Source organism: Tachypleus tridentatus, chromosome 5 (assembly GCF_004210375.1).
Source record: "Tachypleus tridentatus isolate NWPU-2018 chromosome 5, ASM421037v1, whole genome shotgun sequence".
In the NCBI taxonomy this organism is placed as follows: domain Eukaryota; kingdom Metazoa; phylum Arthropoda; class Merostomata; order Xiphosura; family Limulidae; genus Tachypleus; species Tachypleus tridentatus.
The window spans coordinates 33,632,748-33,652,942 of record NC_134829.1 but is presented as its reverse complement, the minus strand read 5'-3'; the positions used below and the strand labels follow the sequence as shown (position 1 = coordinate 33,652,942).

The 20,195-nt window shown below is 30.5% G+C and overlaps 1 protein-coding gene across 2 annotated transcripts in view; it reads left to right on the top strand.

The window, feature by feature from the left end:
- LOC143250887 (anoctamin-10-like) overlaps positions 1 to 16,086 on the top strand; it is a 63,132-nt gene extending 47,046 nt beyond the window's left edge. The window contains exons 9-14 of one of the 2 annotated variants that reach the window (XR_013028422.1): positions 498 to 572; positions 1,830 to 2,036; positions 2,745 to 2,936; positions 6,801 to 6,932; positions 8,211 to 8,326; positions 10,685 to 10,801. Coding sequence is in view for 1 of the 2 variants with exons in the window: in XM_076502043.1 (XP_076358158.1) it covers positions 498 to 572; positions 1,830 to 2,036; positions 2,745 to 2,936; positions 6,801 to 6,932; positions 10,685 to 10,801; positions 11,056 to 11,169 (837 nt within the window). In the remaining variant the exon portion in view is untranslated. Of the gene's footprint in view, positions 1 to 497; positions 573 to 1,829; positions 2,037 to 2,744; positions 2,937 to 6,800; positions 6,933 to 8,210; positions 8,327 to 10,684; positions 10,802 to 11,055 lie in introns of those variants that run through there. The other variant, XM_076502043.1, reaches the window with a different exon arrangement.
- Positions 16,087 to 20,195: the final 4,109 nt, after the last annotated feature.

Below are 20,195 nucleotides of genomic sequence, written 5' to 3'. Positions count from 1 at the left end.
TGTCATGCAGGATTCAAGCTTTGTATGACGGCAGGTAAGATCATATCAGAAGTTAACATTTTCTTGCACTGAAAATGTGTTTTCAATAGGTACTTACCTTCTTTCACTCATTTCCCACACTTCCTCTTTTACATCCTGTAAATTCTTGAAAGTGAGGATTGAAGAGGAATAATAGAGGGAGCTAGCTGTGCTAATATAGTTGGCACAGTACTATTGGTGGAAAGTAGTCACATGTGTACATGTTCAGTAGTGGTGTAAAATTTGTGGGGTGTGTAGACTGGTGTGCTAAAGGTGAAAGTTCTTAGATGGCAGAAAGAAGATTGAGATAGCTTTGTGTGAGTGGAGGTAAGTACCTGTTGAACTACAGTTTTAATGTTACAAAATACTAATGTTTATTGTGAGTGTACCTGTTGAACTACAGTTTTAATGTTACAAAATGTCTGATTTATTTTTTTCTTACATTCTCTTAACATCTTCTTATCTCTTTTATTTTTCAGTTTGAGTTTGTCAACAACTTCTTATGCCTATTTTATATTGCTTTTTACTTGAAAGATCTGGAGATGCTACGTTGGGTAAGTGGTTAAAAACTGTTATTGTTTACAAAACAGTTGATTAATTGTGCTACATTTGTAGTGTCTTAAATGAGCATTTACATTGACAGATCATAGGACTACAATTACCAGTTTCAAATTGACCAATAAAACGACTTTGATTTAATAAATTGACATTACTTTTCGTGTATTTCAAGAGAAATAGTTATTTTTTCTCCCCTTTGAGGATATTAGGACTCATAGAGATATATACATTATATTCATAAAGTAAAACAAACACATTCTAATGTCAGTTGTACATATTTCAGAGAGAAATACTCTGATGGCACAGTATACCAAGAATCTACGTGTGTGGCTCTTAATGGCATGCAATATGAACGATAAATAAATTAAGAATAAATTTTGTATTTTTCCTTTGTCTCCAGACTTCTGAGACATCCTTTACAGTACTTATTGATTGAGTCTTATCTTGTAAGACTATAACAATTTATTATTTTATGCTAAACTTTATATACATCTTATTGTCTTGTAAATGAAGAATTGCATTTGTGTCTTCTATTATTTTCACAGTATATCACCCAGTTTCTAAATTAAGTCTCTTGTAGTGAATTTCTCTGTGGTATTTTTGATTTAACCAAATGTGTGTGGGATCAGTCTATTGGAGGAGGAATATTGCCCATAATTCGTAATATACAATGTGTATCTACATGGAATGTAGCAAGCATTTAGTCAAGCTTAAAAGTCTTTTATAATAAAAAAAAATCAGATGTATCACAAAGATAAGTGTACTCAAGATATATTTGGGATTTGCTATAATCAAAGCTCAGACTCTGACCATTCAGAGTGCAGGGTAATTTTTATATGAAGAATAAAAAGACCTTTATCTGTTGTACAGTTTGCATATAGTATACATATAACATTTAGTGTCTCCAAAATACATATTTACAGTTTTTTCAATGTCCCTGTATTTTTTATGTAGTTTATTACATGAAGTTTACAAAATAATCAGTGTAGGTTAAAAGGAAAAGTTGATAATTCTTATGTCGAATACATAATATTATGTTAAATGACACTCTCTAAAAGGTTGTGGCATGTGCATTTTAACCCCAATCTATGCACATTAGGTTAACTAGTTATCTTTTTTTACATTTATATAGAGTATTGGCAACCAGCATATTTATTCACTGTAAAAGACTAGTTCATATTTTAATGGAAATAGCTACACCTCTTGTGATTATTGTATGCAAGTTGATGAGAGAATTTTATTGTTTTTTGTAGCAACTGGCTCTCATGTTGATTATCAACCAGCTGATCAATCAGATTCAAGAGGCATTTCTACCTCTTCTGGTAAAGTATTGGCAGACTACAGCAAGGAGATTCAGTATCTCCTCTAAGTTTGATGAACACACTGAAAGAGTAGAAGAATTTGAGATGTGGGGTAAAACAGAGCAAGCACTTGTTGAGAAGGATATGGTGCCTTATGAAGTGGGTAAACAACTGCAGGACTAGTTTGTTTTTTTTAGTACTAGCTATACAATTAGAGGACTAGTATTATTTTGTTTGTAGTTATACAGGTGTGGAACTAGTGTTATCTGAGTAGCATATATAAAAGTTTTGGACTGGTGTTATATCAGTTGTAGGTATACTGATGTAGGACTAATGTTATCTTGATGGCAGGTATACAGGGGTTGTACCAGTTTATCTCCATAGTTGTTATATAGCTGCAGGACTAGTGTTATCTTAGTAGCATGTATCAGAACTAAGGACTAATGTTATCTCAGTATCAGATATACAAGTGTAAAGCTAATGTTATGTCAGTAACATTTATACAAATTTTGATGTGTCATCTCTGTAGTAGACGTACAGCTGTAAGACTAGTGTTATCTGAGCAGCAGCTTTTCAACTGTAAGGATAGTGTTAATCTCAGTACTAGCTATACAGCTAGAGGACTAGTGTTAATCTTGGAGTAGGTATACAGGTTTAGGATTAGTATTATTTTAATAATAGATACACAGATATATTCAGCAAACAAAGACTGACTTTTTTTAAAGTCAACCTTTTGCAAAACATTCCTATTCATGTGTAAGACTAAGAAAATATTTCTGATACTAAATTTACTTGTAATGTTTCAAAGATGCTGGCCATTTGGTTGTATGAAGTTTACTAACCAGTTGGACTTTTTGTTTTAAACAGGGCACTTACGATGATTATTTGGAAATGTTTATCCAGTTTGGGTATGTTTTCCTGTTTTCTTCTGTCTATCCATTGGCTGCCTTTTGGGCTCTTCTTAATAACATACTAGAAATGAAAACTGATGCTTTCAAACTGTGCAAAGTATACCAAAGACCTATTGCCAGACCTGCAAGAGGAATTGGAGCATGGCAGGTAATTTATCCTATCCTCAGTTTTCTTGTGTTGTTGTGGTAATTACATGATATTATAGTGTTTAATTTTTTAATTGTAAACTACACTTCTATTCTTCTCATAGTGAAATCTTGTATGTGGATATTCTAAGGCCCTTATTTATTTCTTTGAACTCTTAAAAAATACAAGTTTTACAAACCATTGATGGTTTTCTTTTATTGTAAAGCCATTTAAATAATTTAAAAACTAAGTTAGTATAAACTATAAAGTGTATTTTTTAATTAAATAAAAAAATTTGTTGCTGAATATTTATTCCTGTAATTCAACAATACATTTAACACAAATCTGCATCAAATTGAGTTCCTAAACCCATGTATTTTGCTAGTAATAGTATTATATTAATAATGATTAGCAAAATATGTTTTTAGATAATTGTACATACATTTCTTATGTTTTTTTGCCTGTTAAAATTTGAATGTGCTTTTTTTTCACTTTTTAATCAAATTGAATTCTTGTTTCTTGATTTACATCTTATTAAAACTTGGCATTTTGAGTTACTTATTTTGGATTAATTTTCAAAATTTTGAACAAAGCAAAAGACAAAAAAAAATGTTGAAGCTCAGTGACAAGTTTTAATTTTGTTTGAACAAACTCCAGTAATCAGAACTCATTGCAACTTTTACTAGAGTGTAGTAAATGGGTAATATTCATCTTCAGTGCTCATACTGTATTCCAGTAAAGGACTGGTATCATGTTGGCCAGATGTCATTAAAGTGGTGCTTGATATGGTTCATTGAGCCATTGAAGTTTGTTCATATTGTTACTCTACCATTCAGTAAATTCTGGTTACATGGTAACAGTTGCTTGGTAGTTAATAGTGCTTTTTATTGAATATAATGTTTAATTCATGTTGGAAGTTGAGGTGTAAATGTGCAGTTAATGTTGATATTAGGTTACTGTTAGTCTTAGATTCTATGTAATAGTTACTCAGTATATGAAAAAAATTTATCTTCTAGACCAGTTCTTCCCAACCTTTTTTATGCCCCGCATCCCTAAAAAAATTTTAGTATGTTCTCGCACCCATTACAGTAATTACTAATTTAAGAATAAAGGTGAAGGTGGTCAAAACAAAGAAAAATAAGAAGTAAAAATCAAACGTAATGTTTGAATATATAGGACAGTACCCTTAATATAAACAAAAAAAAACTGAAATGTTATCTCGCACCCCTGGTTGGGAACATATATTCTAGACAAACAACTTAAGGGATAATATATATTTCCAGTCAGAACTATTGTTGAAAAAGTAAAGTTTCTTGTGCTGCTCAGTTTTACTGAAGTTCACCACCACTTATGATCTGACATATCCTAGTCACACTATGTATATACCACTTCCAAAAGCCTGATGTAGGGTTTGAACTGTGCTAGTGTTTTCTGATATGGTATTACCTCCTCTCACACAAAACTATCTTGATCTTCTTTCTGACCCCTAAGCATTGCTAAAAAGTTTAACATTTAGTGCACCAGTCTGTACACCCCACAAATTTTGCACCACTTTTGACCATGTATATAGTATTGTTGCCCCAATATAGTCCTACTTAGTTACCATATAATTTGGTAATAATAAACAAATGCAAAAAAAACTGTACACAACTGAATGCAAATATGGCAAAAGAAAACCTTGGTAAAAAAGTTCCTTTTACTGCAGACAACACTTCTAGTATGACAATCCAGACATCAGGCTCGGGCTCAGCATGGCCAGGTGGTTAGGGTGCTCAATTTGTTGTTCCAAAGGTCACAGGTTTGAATCACCATTACACCAAACATCCCCACCCTTGGGGGTGTTATAATGTGACAGTTAATATCACTATTTGTTGGTAAAAGAATAGGCCAAGAGTTGGTAGTAGATGGTGATGACTAGCTGCCTTCCCTCTGGTCTAACACTGCTAAATTAGGGACAGATAGTGTAGCTAGTCCTCATGTAGTTTTGTGTGAAATCCAAGAAACAAATAAACAGCATCAGGTTCAACTTTATCTGCTGAAAAGGTACAGGCTTTAATCCTTAGGGAGCTAGATTCCTCTGCTTGGCCAGTGATTTCATTTTCAACATGACAATATTTCTGGGGATGAATACAGTGAGAAGAAAACTGGATTCACTTTTTCCAACACCTTCTTACAGTTATCTATCACACTTTACACCTTTACAGGATATCTCATTTTCCACATTTTTTTTTTTATGTAGCTTGTTAATGAGGTATGTGGTATATTAAATGTTCCCTTTTCCTTCTAACTTGTGGATGTCATCAATAGATATTTATGCTATTAATGCTACCATTCCTCTTATGTCATCCTATATTCAGTCTGGTCCTTCCTGGAAAGGCCATTTGATTTTCATGCACATTTCTTTACCTTTGTTCTCCTACCTGTACTCCCTTTTTAATGCTGATTGGCATCTCTGTTCGGTTTGCTCTCTAAGGCATCCTATAGCATGTACAGCCTCTTTTTTGAGGTTCACATTCCTGATTTTTTATTCCCAGAAACCATTCTGTTTTCACGATTTATATTCTCTGTAAAACTTTGTCATGAAATGTTGCTGTCCCCTCATCATTTGTTCGTAACAAATTTGTTATATCACTGATATTAGCCATTATTTGGGAAAATTTGTTAAGTCCAGAATGGACTTAATATTCCATATTCCTTTATCTTTTATAATCTGCACATCTGGCTGTATCTTTCTATCCCTCCCATGGCAATTTTACAAATGTCTGTTCACTTTTGACTGGAGTATATCTTTAAACAACACTTCCTTTATGTTTTATTTTCAGAAACCCTTTTTTATTGCTAGTTATAGCATTAAACATTGTGGCAAATGTTGCTTAATCAGGTGTGCTTTCACTAAAGCATTCACTATATACTGGTAAAACTATATCACTCATTGAAAACATTGTGTTTTCTACAAGTCACTCCAGATACAAAATGTATTTCCAGTAGGTTCTTACCTTTCTTTCACACGCTTCCTTCACACTGCTGTGTTCTTCATCTTAATTCCTGGCAATTCTTTAAAGTGAGGATTGAGCAGGAGGATCAGAGTTAAGCACTTGTTTCAGTATAGGTTGTGCAATACTATTAGTGGAGGCTGGTCATGTGCTACATGTAAATATTTATGGAGTGTGTAGAATGTTGTGCTCGTTCTAAAATTTTAAAGCAATTCTTAGAGAGCAAATAGAAAATTAAAATAGCTTTGTTTGAGAGAAGGTAGTATCCATGTGAATTACATTTTCAATGTAAGAAACTGTTAACCTCTGCTCATCTGTACAATACTTCCTCTGCAGGCGAAAGGTGTACCATGATTCAAACAAGCTGTGGTTTCTTACAAATGTGCCTCTATACTGTTCCAAGGCATAGAGTGTTGCACTTCATAGATTTTTTTGGGCACTTCTAGAAGGGGACTCATGTAGATGACATTTTACACCAGTCCCTATACCACTTCAACATGGAATTCTAGCTAGATGTGAAAGAAAGTTGTGCATCATATCAGAATTTAACATTTCTCAACACTGAAAATGTATTTCTAATAGACACTCACCCTTCCTTACCACTTCTGATGTATCTTACTATCTTGCCTAGAAGGCAGTGTCACACTCTTGTTGGTAGAGGGCTGTCATATGCTCATGCAAAAACACATGAAATTAGGTGGAAAGCTCAAGAATAGTGGCAAGTGAAAACGTTTGCATACAGAGGGCAGCACTGAATTGGTAAAGGTAGATGTGATAGAAGATGAGTTTCTATCAGAAATACATTTTCAGTGTTGGAAAATGTTAACTTACTAAACTTAGTACATATTGTCTATGTAATTCCTACATTCATTTTTCAGTATTTTTTTTTTAGAAAGCCTTTGAAGTCATAGGTGCAGTGGCAGTAATGACAAACTGTGCCTTACTGAGCATGTCTCCAGCAGTTAGGTCCCTAGCACCCACACTTTCGCCAACTGACTGGGCACTTGTCATGGTGGCAGCTGAGGTAAGTGGTGATTGAGAGCAAAACTATTTCTCTTCAGTCTGACTCTTGCCATTGTGGGAACTGAAATACATATAATTTCAGTTGAGTTGTTGGTTTCAGTGCTAATACTGCATAACTTTTCTCTTGTTATGTTTACAATTGAAATAATGTCATAGATCAACACAACTGGAAACTTTTATAGTGTCAGCTGAGCAGGTAGGGGTTGGTTTCAGTGCTAACATTGCATAACTTGTCACTTGTTATGGTGACAGCTGAAGTAAATGTTTAAAATTAATACTGTTATGAACTGACTGGGTCACTTATTGATAAGCTAACGAACACTAATTCTCCAATAGTTGATGTTAATCTATTAATGGAAAAGAAGAAAACATAAATATTAGCTTACAAACTTATAACTTGTATTTATTGGTTCTTGAAATGAGAGGAGCCTTATGAATGATTTTGGCTGTTAACCATTTTGCAATGGACTCAGTATAATATACAGGAGTTAAGTATATATAACTTTTGATAGAGTATATGTACCGTTGTATATATATTATAACTTTTGATAGAGTATATGTACCTTTGTATATATATTATAACTTTTGATAGAGTATATGTACCTTTGCAAAATTTAGTTGAATTTTAGTAACAATTCCAAATTTTTTATATACAGAAAATCAGATTTTTTAAAGAAGTATTTCTACTAAAGATTTGTTTGTGACAATACCAAGTTTGTTTTATTACTAGATCAAGTGTGAAATGATTTTAATGATTAAAAACTATTCTTTATCCCAAAAAAATCTCAAATATTATTTTCCTAATCTCTACAACCTCCTAAATACATTTGAAATGTTTGTTTTCAGTAAGACTTTATATTTTATGTTATTTTCTATACTCTAACTATGTGGAATTTGTCACTTGACCAACCTAATAACTATCACAAAAAATTAGGAAATAAATATAAGTTATGCTTATATGCTAGAATGACTATATATTATAACACAAATACAAATGTTCAGTCTAAGTAGCTTAAGTCTAATAATGCTATATATATATTATTATAGTGACTTTCCATTCATGCATACCTAATGTTACATAACTTGCATTGATGTGGTACATATGCACTCGTTACGTATCCAATAATATAAAACTGACCTTTAGTCTTCCCTGTTTGTAGCTGTGTTTTAACAGACTATTATTTTGTAATATACAGTCACTTTTCAATTATTATATATGTATATAGGTTATTACTATTTAGAAATAAGTTATTAAATATATATTTTTCTTAAAATATAGAACAGTAAATAAAGAAGTAAAGCACACAATTATCTCTTCTAGCTACGACCCATGTACTTGGTTACCAAGACTTTAAAAGTTTTGCATGTGGAAGATGTGGATTGTTTTTGTTATAGGTATTTATACATATGCAGTTGAAAAACCAAAAATTCATAACTTACAATACTGATACCATAGAATTCCACTTTAATTTATCAAGCCCAGTAACTGAACTGTACTTAGGTCTTTAAAAAAATGAAATTTCAAGCAGACTAAAGGCACAACCTATCTCCTTGAAATCTTGGTTTGAAAGACTGAAATGGCTGAGAAAACCACTACATGGACATTCTAAACTATTGATTGGTTATTCACTTGTCAGATATTGGAGTAAGTGCATATAAAATAGACAAAGATGAATGATGCCACTGTGTTTGATTCAATACATAAGCCATATCTCAGCAAAATGAAAAGATATGAGGTTCTTATTTTATATTATGACTTGTCAGTATTTGTAACTTATGTTCCTAATTCACATGTAACTATAGACTTAGTATTTTGGCATTGCAAACATCTAACTTGAACCAGCCCTGCATTCAGTATACCGTGTGACTCGCAAAAGTCGATGTTTAGGTGTGTTCATGTAATATTTACTTTTAAATTAAAAAATTAACTAATGTATAATACTAATGTTTGAATTATAGTTTACAATTTGATACCAAAATTAAGGTCTTAAACTCAAAAAATACTACATCAATTAAAGTTTAATTGCAAGTCAACAAACAAGAATATATGATCTCTGATCAGTGACTCATTGTGATAGGGTTAATATTAATTCTATCTAAATGAGTATCCTCTAGGAATGCGTTAAAATTTCTAAAAAAAAAAAGTTATTTGGAAATCTTTATTATATCTGCTTAATATTTATCAAAACAAAGAATTAAAATGTTATACACAGTAGTTAATGATAAAATTAAAAGTGTGAATTTGAGTCTTCTATTATTTGATTATGGAAAGAATGAAAATTTTTATACTCCTACTAGTTATAAAAGATAGATTGTACTAAACTGGAGTGTATATAAAATGCTCTACAAAACTGTTGGATAACATTGTAGTTTTATAATGGTGCTAATGACCTTTTTATTCTACACTGTTAAATTAACCTGTTCAGTACCATAGACGAGATAACTCATCCAAGCCGATCGGTAACACAGTGCCACGGACGAGTTAATTCGTTCTCAATAATACCTAACTTCAACGCTAGATGTCAGCACCATACATGCATTTGACCAACTTACAAATTGTTTCACTTTTGATCCAAAATGGCATTACCAAAAAAGTTATAAAATGAAGAAACATTAGAGTTGTATTGTAGCAGCTGAAATACTTGGCAGTCAACAGGTTAAAAACAATTATTAATTCCTACAACACATTAATTTGACTCTGAAATTTTTTAATTGAATATTTATATTTTTTGTTTTCAACAGTCACTAGTTCTTGTGGTTTATACACCTTTTACATGTCAGTGAATAATGATTACAATTTTACTTGTAATAAAACACTTGTATTAAGCTTATTTCATTTTTAAACACTATGTTATTAATCTGGTCTCTTAGAGATTGTCAAGAATTAGTTCTTACTCTTATTCCATACACTTCTCAACATGATTTGCAATAGTAATTTAATTTAAAATTAACAAGTTCATGAAATTCTTACAATCAGTTCTTACCATAGTTATTTAGTTTACAGTTAACTGTACAAGAAATTCTCAGTATGAATCCTTGCAATAATTATTTATTTTATAATTAACTGCCCATAAAATTCACAGTGTAAAGGCTTGCAGTATGGTAGATGCAGCTTATTTAAGGGTATTTAAGAGAGAGTTGTATGATAATGGTTGGCTTTGAGTGATTTAGTGTTTAATTGAATTTAACTGATAAGATTGCCAAGGTTGACTGAAAAGTCCTTTTTTGTCCTTTAATATTATGTTATGTTAATATCTAGTTTAAAATTAACTGTCTAGGAAATTCTTAGTATGAAGCTATGCAATACTTATTTAATGTAGAGTTAACTCTATCGTGTATGTATATTTCATTGAATGTAATTGTGAAGTTTGTGAATTTACTTTGCTATATATATCATAAAATGTAATAGGAAGCTTGTAAAATTATTTGGTAATATATATATCACTCAATGTAATAAGAAAAACATATAAAATTGTTTTGTTATCCTTATCATTGAACACTGTAAGTTTGTGACATACATTCAGCATGACTACTGTCAGTAATAGAGGTCTTAGAACATGGCATAACCTTGAGGTGAATGGTAATATATATTGATATATTGCCTGTTGAATCTACTCTCATTTTCAATAGCTATCAGTATCATCCATATGTAAATAGATCTATGTTAAGTATCAGGTTAAAACTATAAACTTGTGACAGGAGTTTTAATATTATATCACACAATCTTTTGAAAAGTGTTATTTTTCATTTCAGCATATTATAATGGCTATCAAGTTTACTTTGGTCTACCTCATTCCTGATGTACCTGAGTGGGTCAACTTGGCTTTGCAGAAAATACAATATGATGCTCAAAGGGCCCTAAAATCTGAGGTATAGTTTGTTTATATTTTTTTATTCTGATAGATAACAGATACTGTCTTTCTTGAATTAGGTTTTATATGGGATATTAAAAATAATATATGGGTAATTTATTTCAGAACTAGTTAATGTTCTGTTGCATGTTAGAATAGATTCATCTGTATTTCTTGTTGATAAAAAAGTTAAAAATATATATAAATTTTTAACATAGCATATTGAACATGAATTTGTTAAATTGTTGTTCTTTTTTTTAAATTTATTTATAGAAAAAACGGAAGATTCGACAAGTATTAAGAAGGTTAAATACCGTTTGTGCCAGTAAACCCATCCAAAATCGAAGATTATTACAAAAGGAACAAGATGTTTCACTGATTAGTTGAAAATCATGTTTTTGTTTTACTTATTAATAGAAAAATTGTTGGAGAGAACAAAAAAAAACAAACTGAGTTTGAAGTTATTTATTCTCTCAATTGGGTTTAAGGATAGTTTTAAAATTTTGGTCTATTTATTATCTTATTTATTTAAAAGCATAAACATTCATAACTCCTAGTAGTTAATGTTTGTTACATTTTGGAATTAAAGATAATGCATTATGTTTTTACTTATTGATCATGAGTAAGTGTATTCTATCAAAGTGCTAGTAAAAATACAGCTATGGTTATTGTGGACGTACTCTCCTAATGTAGCTGTTATGTTAATTTGTACATGAAATGAAATATTTTACTTGTTAACAAAAGCTTTTAGCATATTTGTTATTTATATTATCAAATTGTCAAATGCTGATGACGTTAGGTTAGAAACAACCTGAAAAATTTATACCTATTTAATACTTTGTGTTGCAGCAAAAGAAACATGACTGTGTAGCTTATAGCTTTTTCGTGATATGTTTAATCATATCATGACAATGTTAAGATGTTAACTACTCTACAATATTGGAAATTGTAATAATTTATTACTCTTTAAGTTTACATTAGAATAACTATTTTCATTATTCATATTACTCAAATTTAAATTAAGTTCATTAGCAACTCAAGTTGTTCATTTGTGGAATGTTTTTTAAAGATGCCAGTAATGTAGATATAATTTCAATTTGGATAGCATGTAACTTCCCATTAGTTTTAAGTATAGTGTTTTTATTCAAATTGTTTTAGAATATAAAATAATTGCCCTATAAGTAATAATGTTGAGAAAATTGTTCTTTTAATTTCCATCATGACTGCTAAAACTGGGTAGCATTGCACTTTGACTTTGTAAAAAAAAATCAGTTGTTAGTTTTTACAACCTGAAAATGTTTTATTAAGTTTGTAAATAAAAGTATCTGTGAGGAACTAAATGTTAAATATACATATTTCTAGTTGATGCAGTTTGTCATGGGCTTAAAAACATTATCAGCTACAGAAACCAGATTATATCTGATTGAAATGTTTTCCATTTCATTTTCATTAAATCTCTATTTTTGTTTTTTAAATCCTGGTTTTTTTATATGTAAAAAAAATTTGGTTGGAAAAGGGATTTTTGCTCTGGTGAATGAGTTGTATTTTTTCAAATTGCTTTGATGTATTATAAGTACCATTATTATTTGCCCTAGTATCCTTAGATGCTGCTGTGCCCTACTTTTTAATTTATATCATGAACATAAAATTTTACTTCATTCAGAAATGATGTAAATGCAACTTTAAAGTGTTTTTTTTTCCTTTTAAAAATGAAAGCACTAAGACTGAGATATGATATTTTTTTAACTCTTGTGATATTAAAGTAACATTTATTGGAAAATATAATGTTCCTACAATTTTGAATATTAATTAAAAAGCCATATTTGTATACCCTACATTGTAAATAAAGATATTTAAAATTTGTTGCGTGTAAGAGAACATTTTTGTCCAACAAAATTGGTGTTTAGAAAATTAACAATTTTTTATTAATATACAACAATTTATTTTTTTAAAGCTTAAAAATAAAAATTAAGTTATAGAAATAGTATGTTGTGGTAAACATAACTGAAAAAAATTACTTGTAAGATGAATAAAACATAGATGTTTCAATGTTATAAATTGTTTCTTATATATGAAGCACTGTATACTGTATTGGTTTTTATTGTAGTTACATTTGTTTTTTTTTGTCACTAAAACATTAATGTTTAGTTAGACACATTTTCTTGGAATTGGTAATTATTTTTATAAACTGATTATATAGTAATCAAGTGGTAAATACATGTTTGTTAATCATTTGTTTTGTAAACAAATACCATTTTTAATCAAGCAACTGTGATACCACTGATTCTTTTCAGATGATAAAGATGACTTAGTTATAGCATTAGCATTAATGGAAATGTTTGTGTTTAGCATTCATTTCTTCATGTTTAAATATTAAATTATGAAATATGTTTTAACTATACAATGGCATGAAGTAAAGCTAATAACACTTACTGAAGGAGTTTTATTTTATAAGAAAGACTGTGAAGATAGCCATCAACTACTGTCAGTGAGAGTTTTTATGTATCATGTGTAGTGTAACATTTGACAAGAAACATTAGAGACGAGATACTTAGTAAAGTTGGTAATACATTTGTCAAAAGTTGTGTTGCAGTATTTTGCAAAGTTTTTCTGTTATGTAGTTAGTTTATACCATGTACTATCATACTTGCTCAGAGAATGTTTGATATATTTTGTTTTCAGTTTATACCTACATTTGTGAATGTGTGTGTGAAATTTTTATGCTATGAAGCATCAAAATATGTTTAATAGTTTGAATGATCCACCTGCTTATCAAATTACTTGTTTTAAAGATTAAGATTAACTGCAGATATTAGATATTAAACAGGAGCTTAAACATGGTGTATACAGCAAGCTAGCTTGCAGTTCCTAACTGTCATTTATAAAAGATTCATTCAAGCCCTTGAATAATAAACAGTAGAACTTAAAGCTGATAGTTCAGATTCTGTTAAGGCTATAATGGATAATTTCTTGATCACTTTCGAACTGATGTTATAAACTACATATTGTATTTACAATTAGAAATAATGTTAGATTCCTAACATCTTGGATTCACTATTTCCTTTTACTTCCTTCCACTTCTTCAATTTTTTTTATGCTAATTTTTCAAGGAACCATTGATTCTCTAATACTGTTGAAGATAGTTGTCTAAAGGCTAGAAAGCTACTTTTAACCTCATGTTTCTTTCATAATAGAAGCTTACATGGTTTGTAAGTTATAAAAATCAAATCTGGTTTCCATTGTTTCTAATAAAGGTGACATATGGAATTACTTCTTGACAGTAGAGATAATGCCTTTTCTTGGAAGCTTTGACATTGTTCAGTCACAAAAGGTGTTTTTTTCTTCTGATACATGAACTTCAGTGTTATAAAAAGGATTTTTTTTCTTGTGAACTTTGATCTTCAGTGTTCTGTCACAAAAGAAATGATATTTTTTCATGAATGAAAAATGATGAATTTATATACAAATATAACTTTTTTCTGTATAGCTGAACAGTTAATTTACAAGATATTCAGGCATTCATAGTACATAAAAAATAGAGTAGTGAAACTGATACTATTTGAAATAACAATGTTCTGTTACACTTAATACTCTAAGAATAAAAAATTATTATAAAACTTATAATATTCTGAGTGGTGATCTATTACCCTAATAATGGAACTGGTAATATTCTGAATGCTGCTCTGTTACCCTAATAATGAAACTGATAATATTGTGAATGGTAAACTAATAATTATGTTACCTTAAAAAGGATTTTGTCAAGACTTAAATGTATTATTCAATAATGTTTTGGGTTTGTAATCAGGCCTACCTCATGAGCTTTGGTTTTGTCAGTTATGGCCTCAAGAGGCCAAGTGTAGTTATTATGCACTTTTCTTGAAGAAAACCCATTTTGAACTCAGAAACAGTTAAATAATTAAAAATATTATCAGTCTTATTTTAATGTATTTTCTTATAAAATTTGATATCTCTCAAAACAACTTACCCATTAATTCAATGTAACCTGTTATTCAGTTGGGTCAAACATGATGTTTTATTAGTTCTTTTGATTGTATTTTTGTTTCAAATCTTATTTAATTGTTGTGCACAAGTTTCTTTTTCATTTTATAATAGGATGAGCTCACTGTTTTTATAACATCAATGGGAATAGACATCCAAACAGTAGGTAAATGTAGTACTAGTTAATAGTACACTGTGAACCATAGAAGTAATTCTACTATGTATTTTATTGTTAAAGATAATTTTTACATAAGGTGTGACATCTTTTTTATGGATTGTTTAAATGATTTATTTTCTTCCGCTAGTCATGTGTATTAATAGTTTTGATTGAAAAGTTTTTGATTATATAACTTATGAAGTAACATTAGTATTGTATATACTGTTGTTTAATTTTATCTTGATTTTTATGTTTCACAGGTTTCTTACATGCAGTCATAACCTGATAAAATAATACTTTAATAACTTGTAGTTTTCTTCTGTTTGTGAATAAGAACACTGAGATTAGCTGAGATCTTGTTTTTTCATACTTTAACATTGTAGATATAAATCTGAATTCTATCTAGTAAAGACAAGTGAAAGAGAACCATTATTTTACTATTTAAATTTCAAAATTTAAAACAAAAACTTGCTGTTTTTATTTTCTAGTTCATTGAAATGTTATTTTCACAAACTTTTGCTGTTTTTATTTTCTAGCTCTTTGAAATGTTTTCACACTTCTTTCAGTATAACTTCACAAAATTTTTCACATTTCAGTTATTGGAAAACAGAAGTGTTTTGTTAAGATAAGAGTTAAAGAATTGCATTACTAAATACGTAGTTATAGCTTCAGTTAAATAATATAGTAGCTGAAAAAATGAATTGTGGTAAGGCCAGCATTTCTTAGTCTATTTTACAATTTGATATTTTGATAGTTTTCCAATTACCAAATAGGTTTTGTTTTTTAGCAGATACATTATGCAGGCAGAATTATGTTTAGCTTGTTATTTTTGTAGTAAGAACAAGATTGATACAAATGTAAAATGTCATTACATGACATTTCCTGCCTTTGACCCTAGTTAGGCTACTTTTTTTAAAAAACTGAAGGGTTTAACCATTCATGGTTTTATATACATTACATTATGTAGTTTAAAGTGCTATGGTTACATACTGCTACAGTTAATGTTTCTATATCCACTATGACATTTTGATGCATAATTTTGGCATGTTGAATTAGTGTGCATAGAGAAAGTGTGGAATATTGATTTTTACCTTCTTTTGTGTAGATTATTTTAGTACCTAAGAAATAAAACAGGAAAGTTTTATGAATGTGCTGAATATTTTCTGTGTATTATCACTGAACACCCATAATACCAGACATACTTCATCGTGTCGTAAGATCTTGAAACTTTACTCTTATGATAATTTTAGCTCAATAGTTTCTTCTATCATTTTCTCCTTTTGTCCAAGTGCTTTTCTTGTTACTATATGTATATTCTTTTAGGAAGGTATCATTATATAAAACCATTTAATAGTCCTAAGCTGTTAAGGTGACTAAACCTAATTTTGTAAGATGATATTCAAGAGTGTGGACACAATTGTAACAAGAGAATCAACTACTTAAATTGTTTTAGTAACAACTCATTTTTTCGTACATTACTTTGTTTAATTTTCATAGTTCAAGATATAACAAGAATTCATTCTGGTATTTTCAGCAATGACTTAAATATATTTCTAAACTTTAGGCTTGTGCTTTTAACTCTTAATTGTTACCATTTGGATGTATACTGACTCTTATTAGATTTTCTGATTTCACTAAATATTTTTATGTATCATATCATTTGTGTGTTCACGACTTTACTGGTTGTAGGATCTGCAATAATATGTAAATCATACAAGAAAACTTGAGGAAAACACCTCAACATTACAATTAATCCTAATGATCACTTGTAAAGAGATGCAAGAAGTTCGATATCTCACATTCTCTGTAATCTTCTGTGTTCTGTTTTTTAAGATGTGCTTTTAATGTTTTATTTTACTAAACTCTAAATGACTAACACACTAATATATAACTTGCATAATTTTGTTTCAAAGTCCACAAAATTTGTTGAGCCCTAAACACAGCCCAAATTACTAACAAGTTTGGCAAATAAGAGGACTACATTAAGTCATGTAGCAATGATTTTAATATAGACAACTTGATCTCTGAATCTCTATATGTACAAATCTATTTCAGAATAAGAAAAAGCATTTAATACACAAATAACTACTATAGTCTCACAGACATTCGAGCTCTACACATAGCTGTTGATCATTCCCACTGAAATATAAGGGAGGCTTTGTCCTCTAAATAACACTTGGTCTGTCAGTGTAAAAAATACTTTTTACTTCTAGAAAAAACAACTTTCCTTCAGATAAACAAAGTGATACTGCAAGTAACTGACACAATAATTTTGGAATTTTTTATCTTAATACAAGGAAGCTAACAAATACATGGTATATCTGTATACTCTCATCTTTTTATTTTCAGGCTTTTGGATGGAACACAACTTCCTCAGTGCATATGGTGTTATATACAAAATTAAGTGTACATGGGAAGAATCTAGTGAACGTTGTGCAGTATGTTTCATATAATTTTCATCACTAAATATTTTTATCAGTAATTCTTACAAAACAATGTTTTTCTCTCAGTAAATAGTGGTTCTAAAATCAGTAAATAGTTGTTCCAATGCTCTTTCAACTGACTTTTCAAACTCCTAATGATCATCTTCAGTTGTGCAAACTAATTATGTTTTAGGTATTGCATCCATTACCAGCCATCCTGTACCTTGTGATAACAGAAAAGCTATCGTCCAATATCCTACAGATAGCTCTTGAAGCTCAACAGCTCAGAAAACAAGGATTGCAAAGCTCTTTCTGCACAGCATTGTATAACCAAAAGCAAAAACCATCCTATGTTTTGACAATCAAGTCTAAATCACACAGTGTAGTGCATACACACAATACTTTGATAGCTCAAACAGCAATGATTACCATTTATTTTCAGTTAATGATCTTTCAACCAAATGACTATCTTTGCTGCTGATAATGGACTAGCAATCATAAAAAGTATTATGCACATTTCATTGTAAAATATAACTCATCAGTTTGGAAAGCAAGAAACACAACTACCCTTCAATCATTGACATTTTAACTATTTAATCATCTTAGAAGGTAATATATGGTTAATCCCAGCTGTAATGATATGGAGATCAGCATCTTGACAAACTATCAGAGCTGCCACATGCTTCTATATCTGCTACTTCCTCATTTGTGTCATGCATAGCCAAATGAATATTTTCTCAGCTATTTCTTTCTCATTGGTTAAGGGATATGAGACAACACTCTCACCCTCCTCAGTCTCAAACTCTGATTCAAGAGCAACCCAAAGGACTAGAGTTTTGACTGCAACATATGGACACAGCTTGCATTGTATTCCATATAATTTTGTAATCATCTCAAATGCTATAACTCAGGCCAATGGGTCAAGTCATTGTAGTATGAGATAAGGATCTGTCCAGCAAGAGTCAAACTGTTTTGTTTCACTAGCATACACCAAAGCCTTACCCAGTTCAATGCTGATACATTAATTTCTTAATTGTCATATGGTAGCCCTTTGTAATATTGATTTGCTAATTCGTTCATGTAAACGTACTCCAACCTTAAGTACTGAATGTATTATGAACACTGCAGGAAGTTGCTCTGGCAAAGAATGGGACCAAATTAAGAATGGATGGTGAATAATCTGTTGAACTCTGTTTGGTTACTGTATTTCATCATGGTGTATAGTAAGTGCTTGTTCCAGTTAGTTTTACTGAGATAAATTTGACAAGAATCCATTTAATACTCTGTGTCACTTGTTCTGTCAAACCATCCTACTGATGGTAGTAAGACAAAGTATGTATCTTCAACACCTAACAGTTTACACAACTGAGAGACAGCTGGTTGTTGATATCTCCCTGAGCCATCTGAATTTCTTGAACTCCAAATCTGGTAGACCAATGTTTTTCTATGAACTGTATCACTAATGGATAAATCTTGGAATACATGAGGAAGTAGTTGATAGTGTAGTATGAGGACATGCTATATGTTTTCCACCCTTTTAGTTTAAAAATAATTTTCAAAATTATGTTGGTTTTTCATCATTGCCCCATTAAACATAGAGGCTTTTAAGTGAGTTTCAAGTATTAACTTTTCTTACTTAGTTAACCGAAGTGTAGGTGAAGACCAAAACAGGTCATCTAGTTTTTAACAAGAATAAAGTTTTTAATTAGTGAGCTAAGTTATTTATGCTAGTAAATAAGATTACATTTGTGAAGGAACTTGCCCTTGATCTCCATGGCTAGATAACTAGGTGATTTGAAAAGAGCCAATCACTGCTTTTAGTATCAGACACTTGAAAGCTTATTGGCATGTGTAAGACAGTGTTGGGGCTTAGGGAAAGATTATTACAGAGCTTTTACAAATTGTTTTAACAGTTAATACATAGTTTCTGTTATTTTAACAGTTCTACTCAAAAGAAACCTTCAGTTTTTGCCCGTTGTTTTTTATACATTTACTTTCATAGTTACTTTTAAAAGTATTAGGTAATCGCGAGCATATTTCATGTTTAACGATCTAGTTGTACTCATGTTTGTCTTAAATGAGTAGAATTTGAAGTATTGTTGTCATGTTTATTTAGAGTTGTTGTGTGGTAAAACTGAACAGGTTTAAAATAAAGCAGTGACTCCATGACTTAAGGTTTAGAGTGTTTTTTTAGCTTCATTAAAGAACTTGAATTTCACATAAATTGTTCATGTAGATTAAAGTGATGTGACACATAACTTTGGCTACGTTTTCAATTAGCCTTTCCTGTTAAACTTTTTTTCTTTGTTTAACTTACAAGGGGGACTTACACCAACAGAAAAGAGCCCTTTGTTTTTCCATTAAAGTTTTCTTAGGTGTTTGTCAGTCGCATATCAGCACGCACGTTAATTCACTCTATGAGTTATTGTGTTACAATATATTTAAATTTATGGGATTTTGAAGTCCTTTTTCAGACATCATACAGTAACCTAATCTAATCTATGTGTGCAAATATGACGTACCTAATTTATTATTCGATATTTACAGTAGACTAACTATTTAAAGATTATACCAAAAATTTGTAGAAATTGAAAATATAGTCTGTGATGCAGAGGTCTAATGAATTATTTAACTTGATACACATCCTACAACTGTGATAACAACCCTACGATTCCAGTATTGCTGGCTTTAGCATCCAGAAAGAATTCAATGGATTTACTAGTACTGAGGCTTCCCTTAAAGCAGGGGTTCCCAACCGGTGCGTCAAGATCCCTAGGGGGTCTCAAAGCCTTGGCAGGGGAGTCGCGTAGCCTTGTTAGAAGTAGCTTGGGATA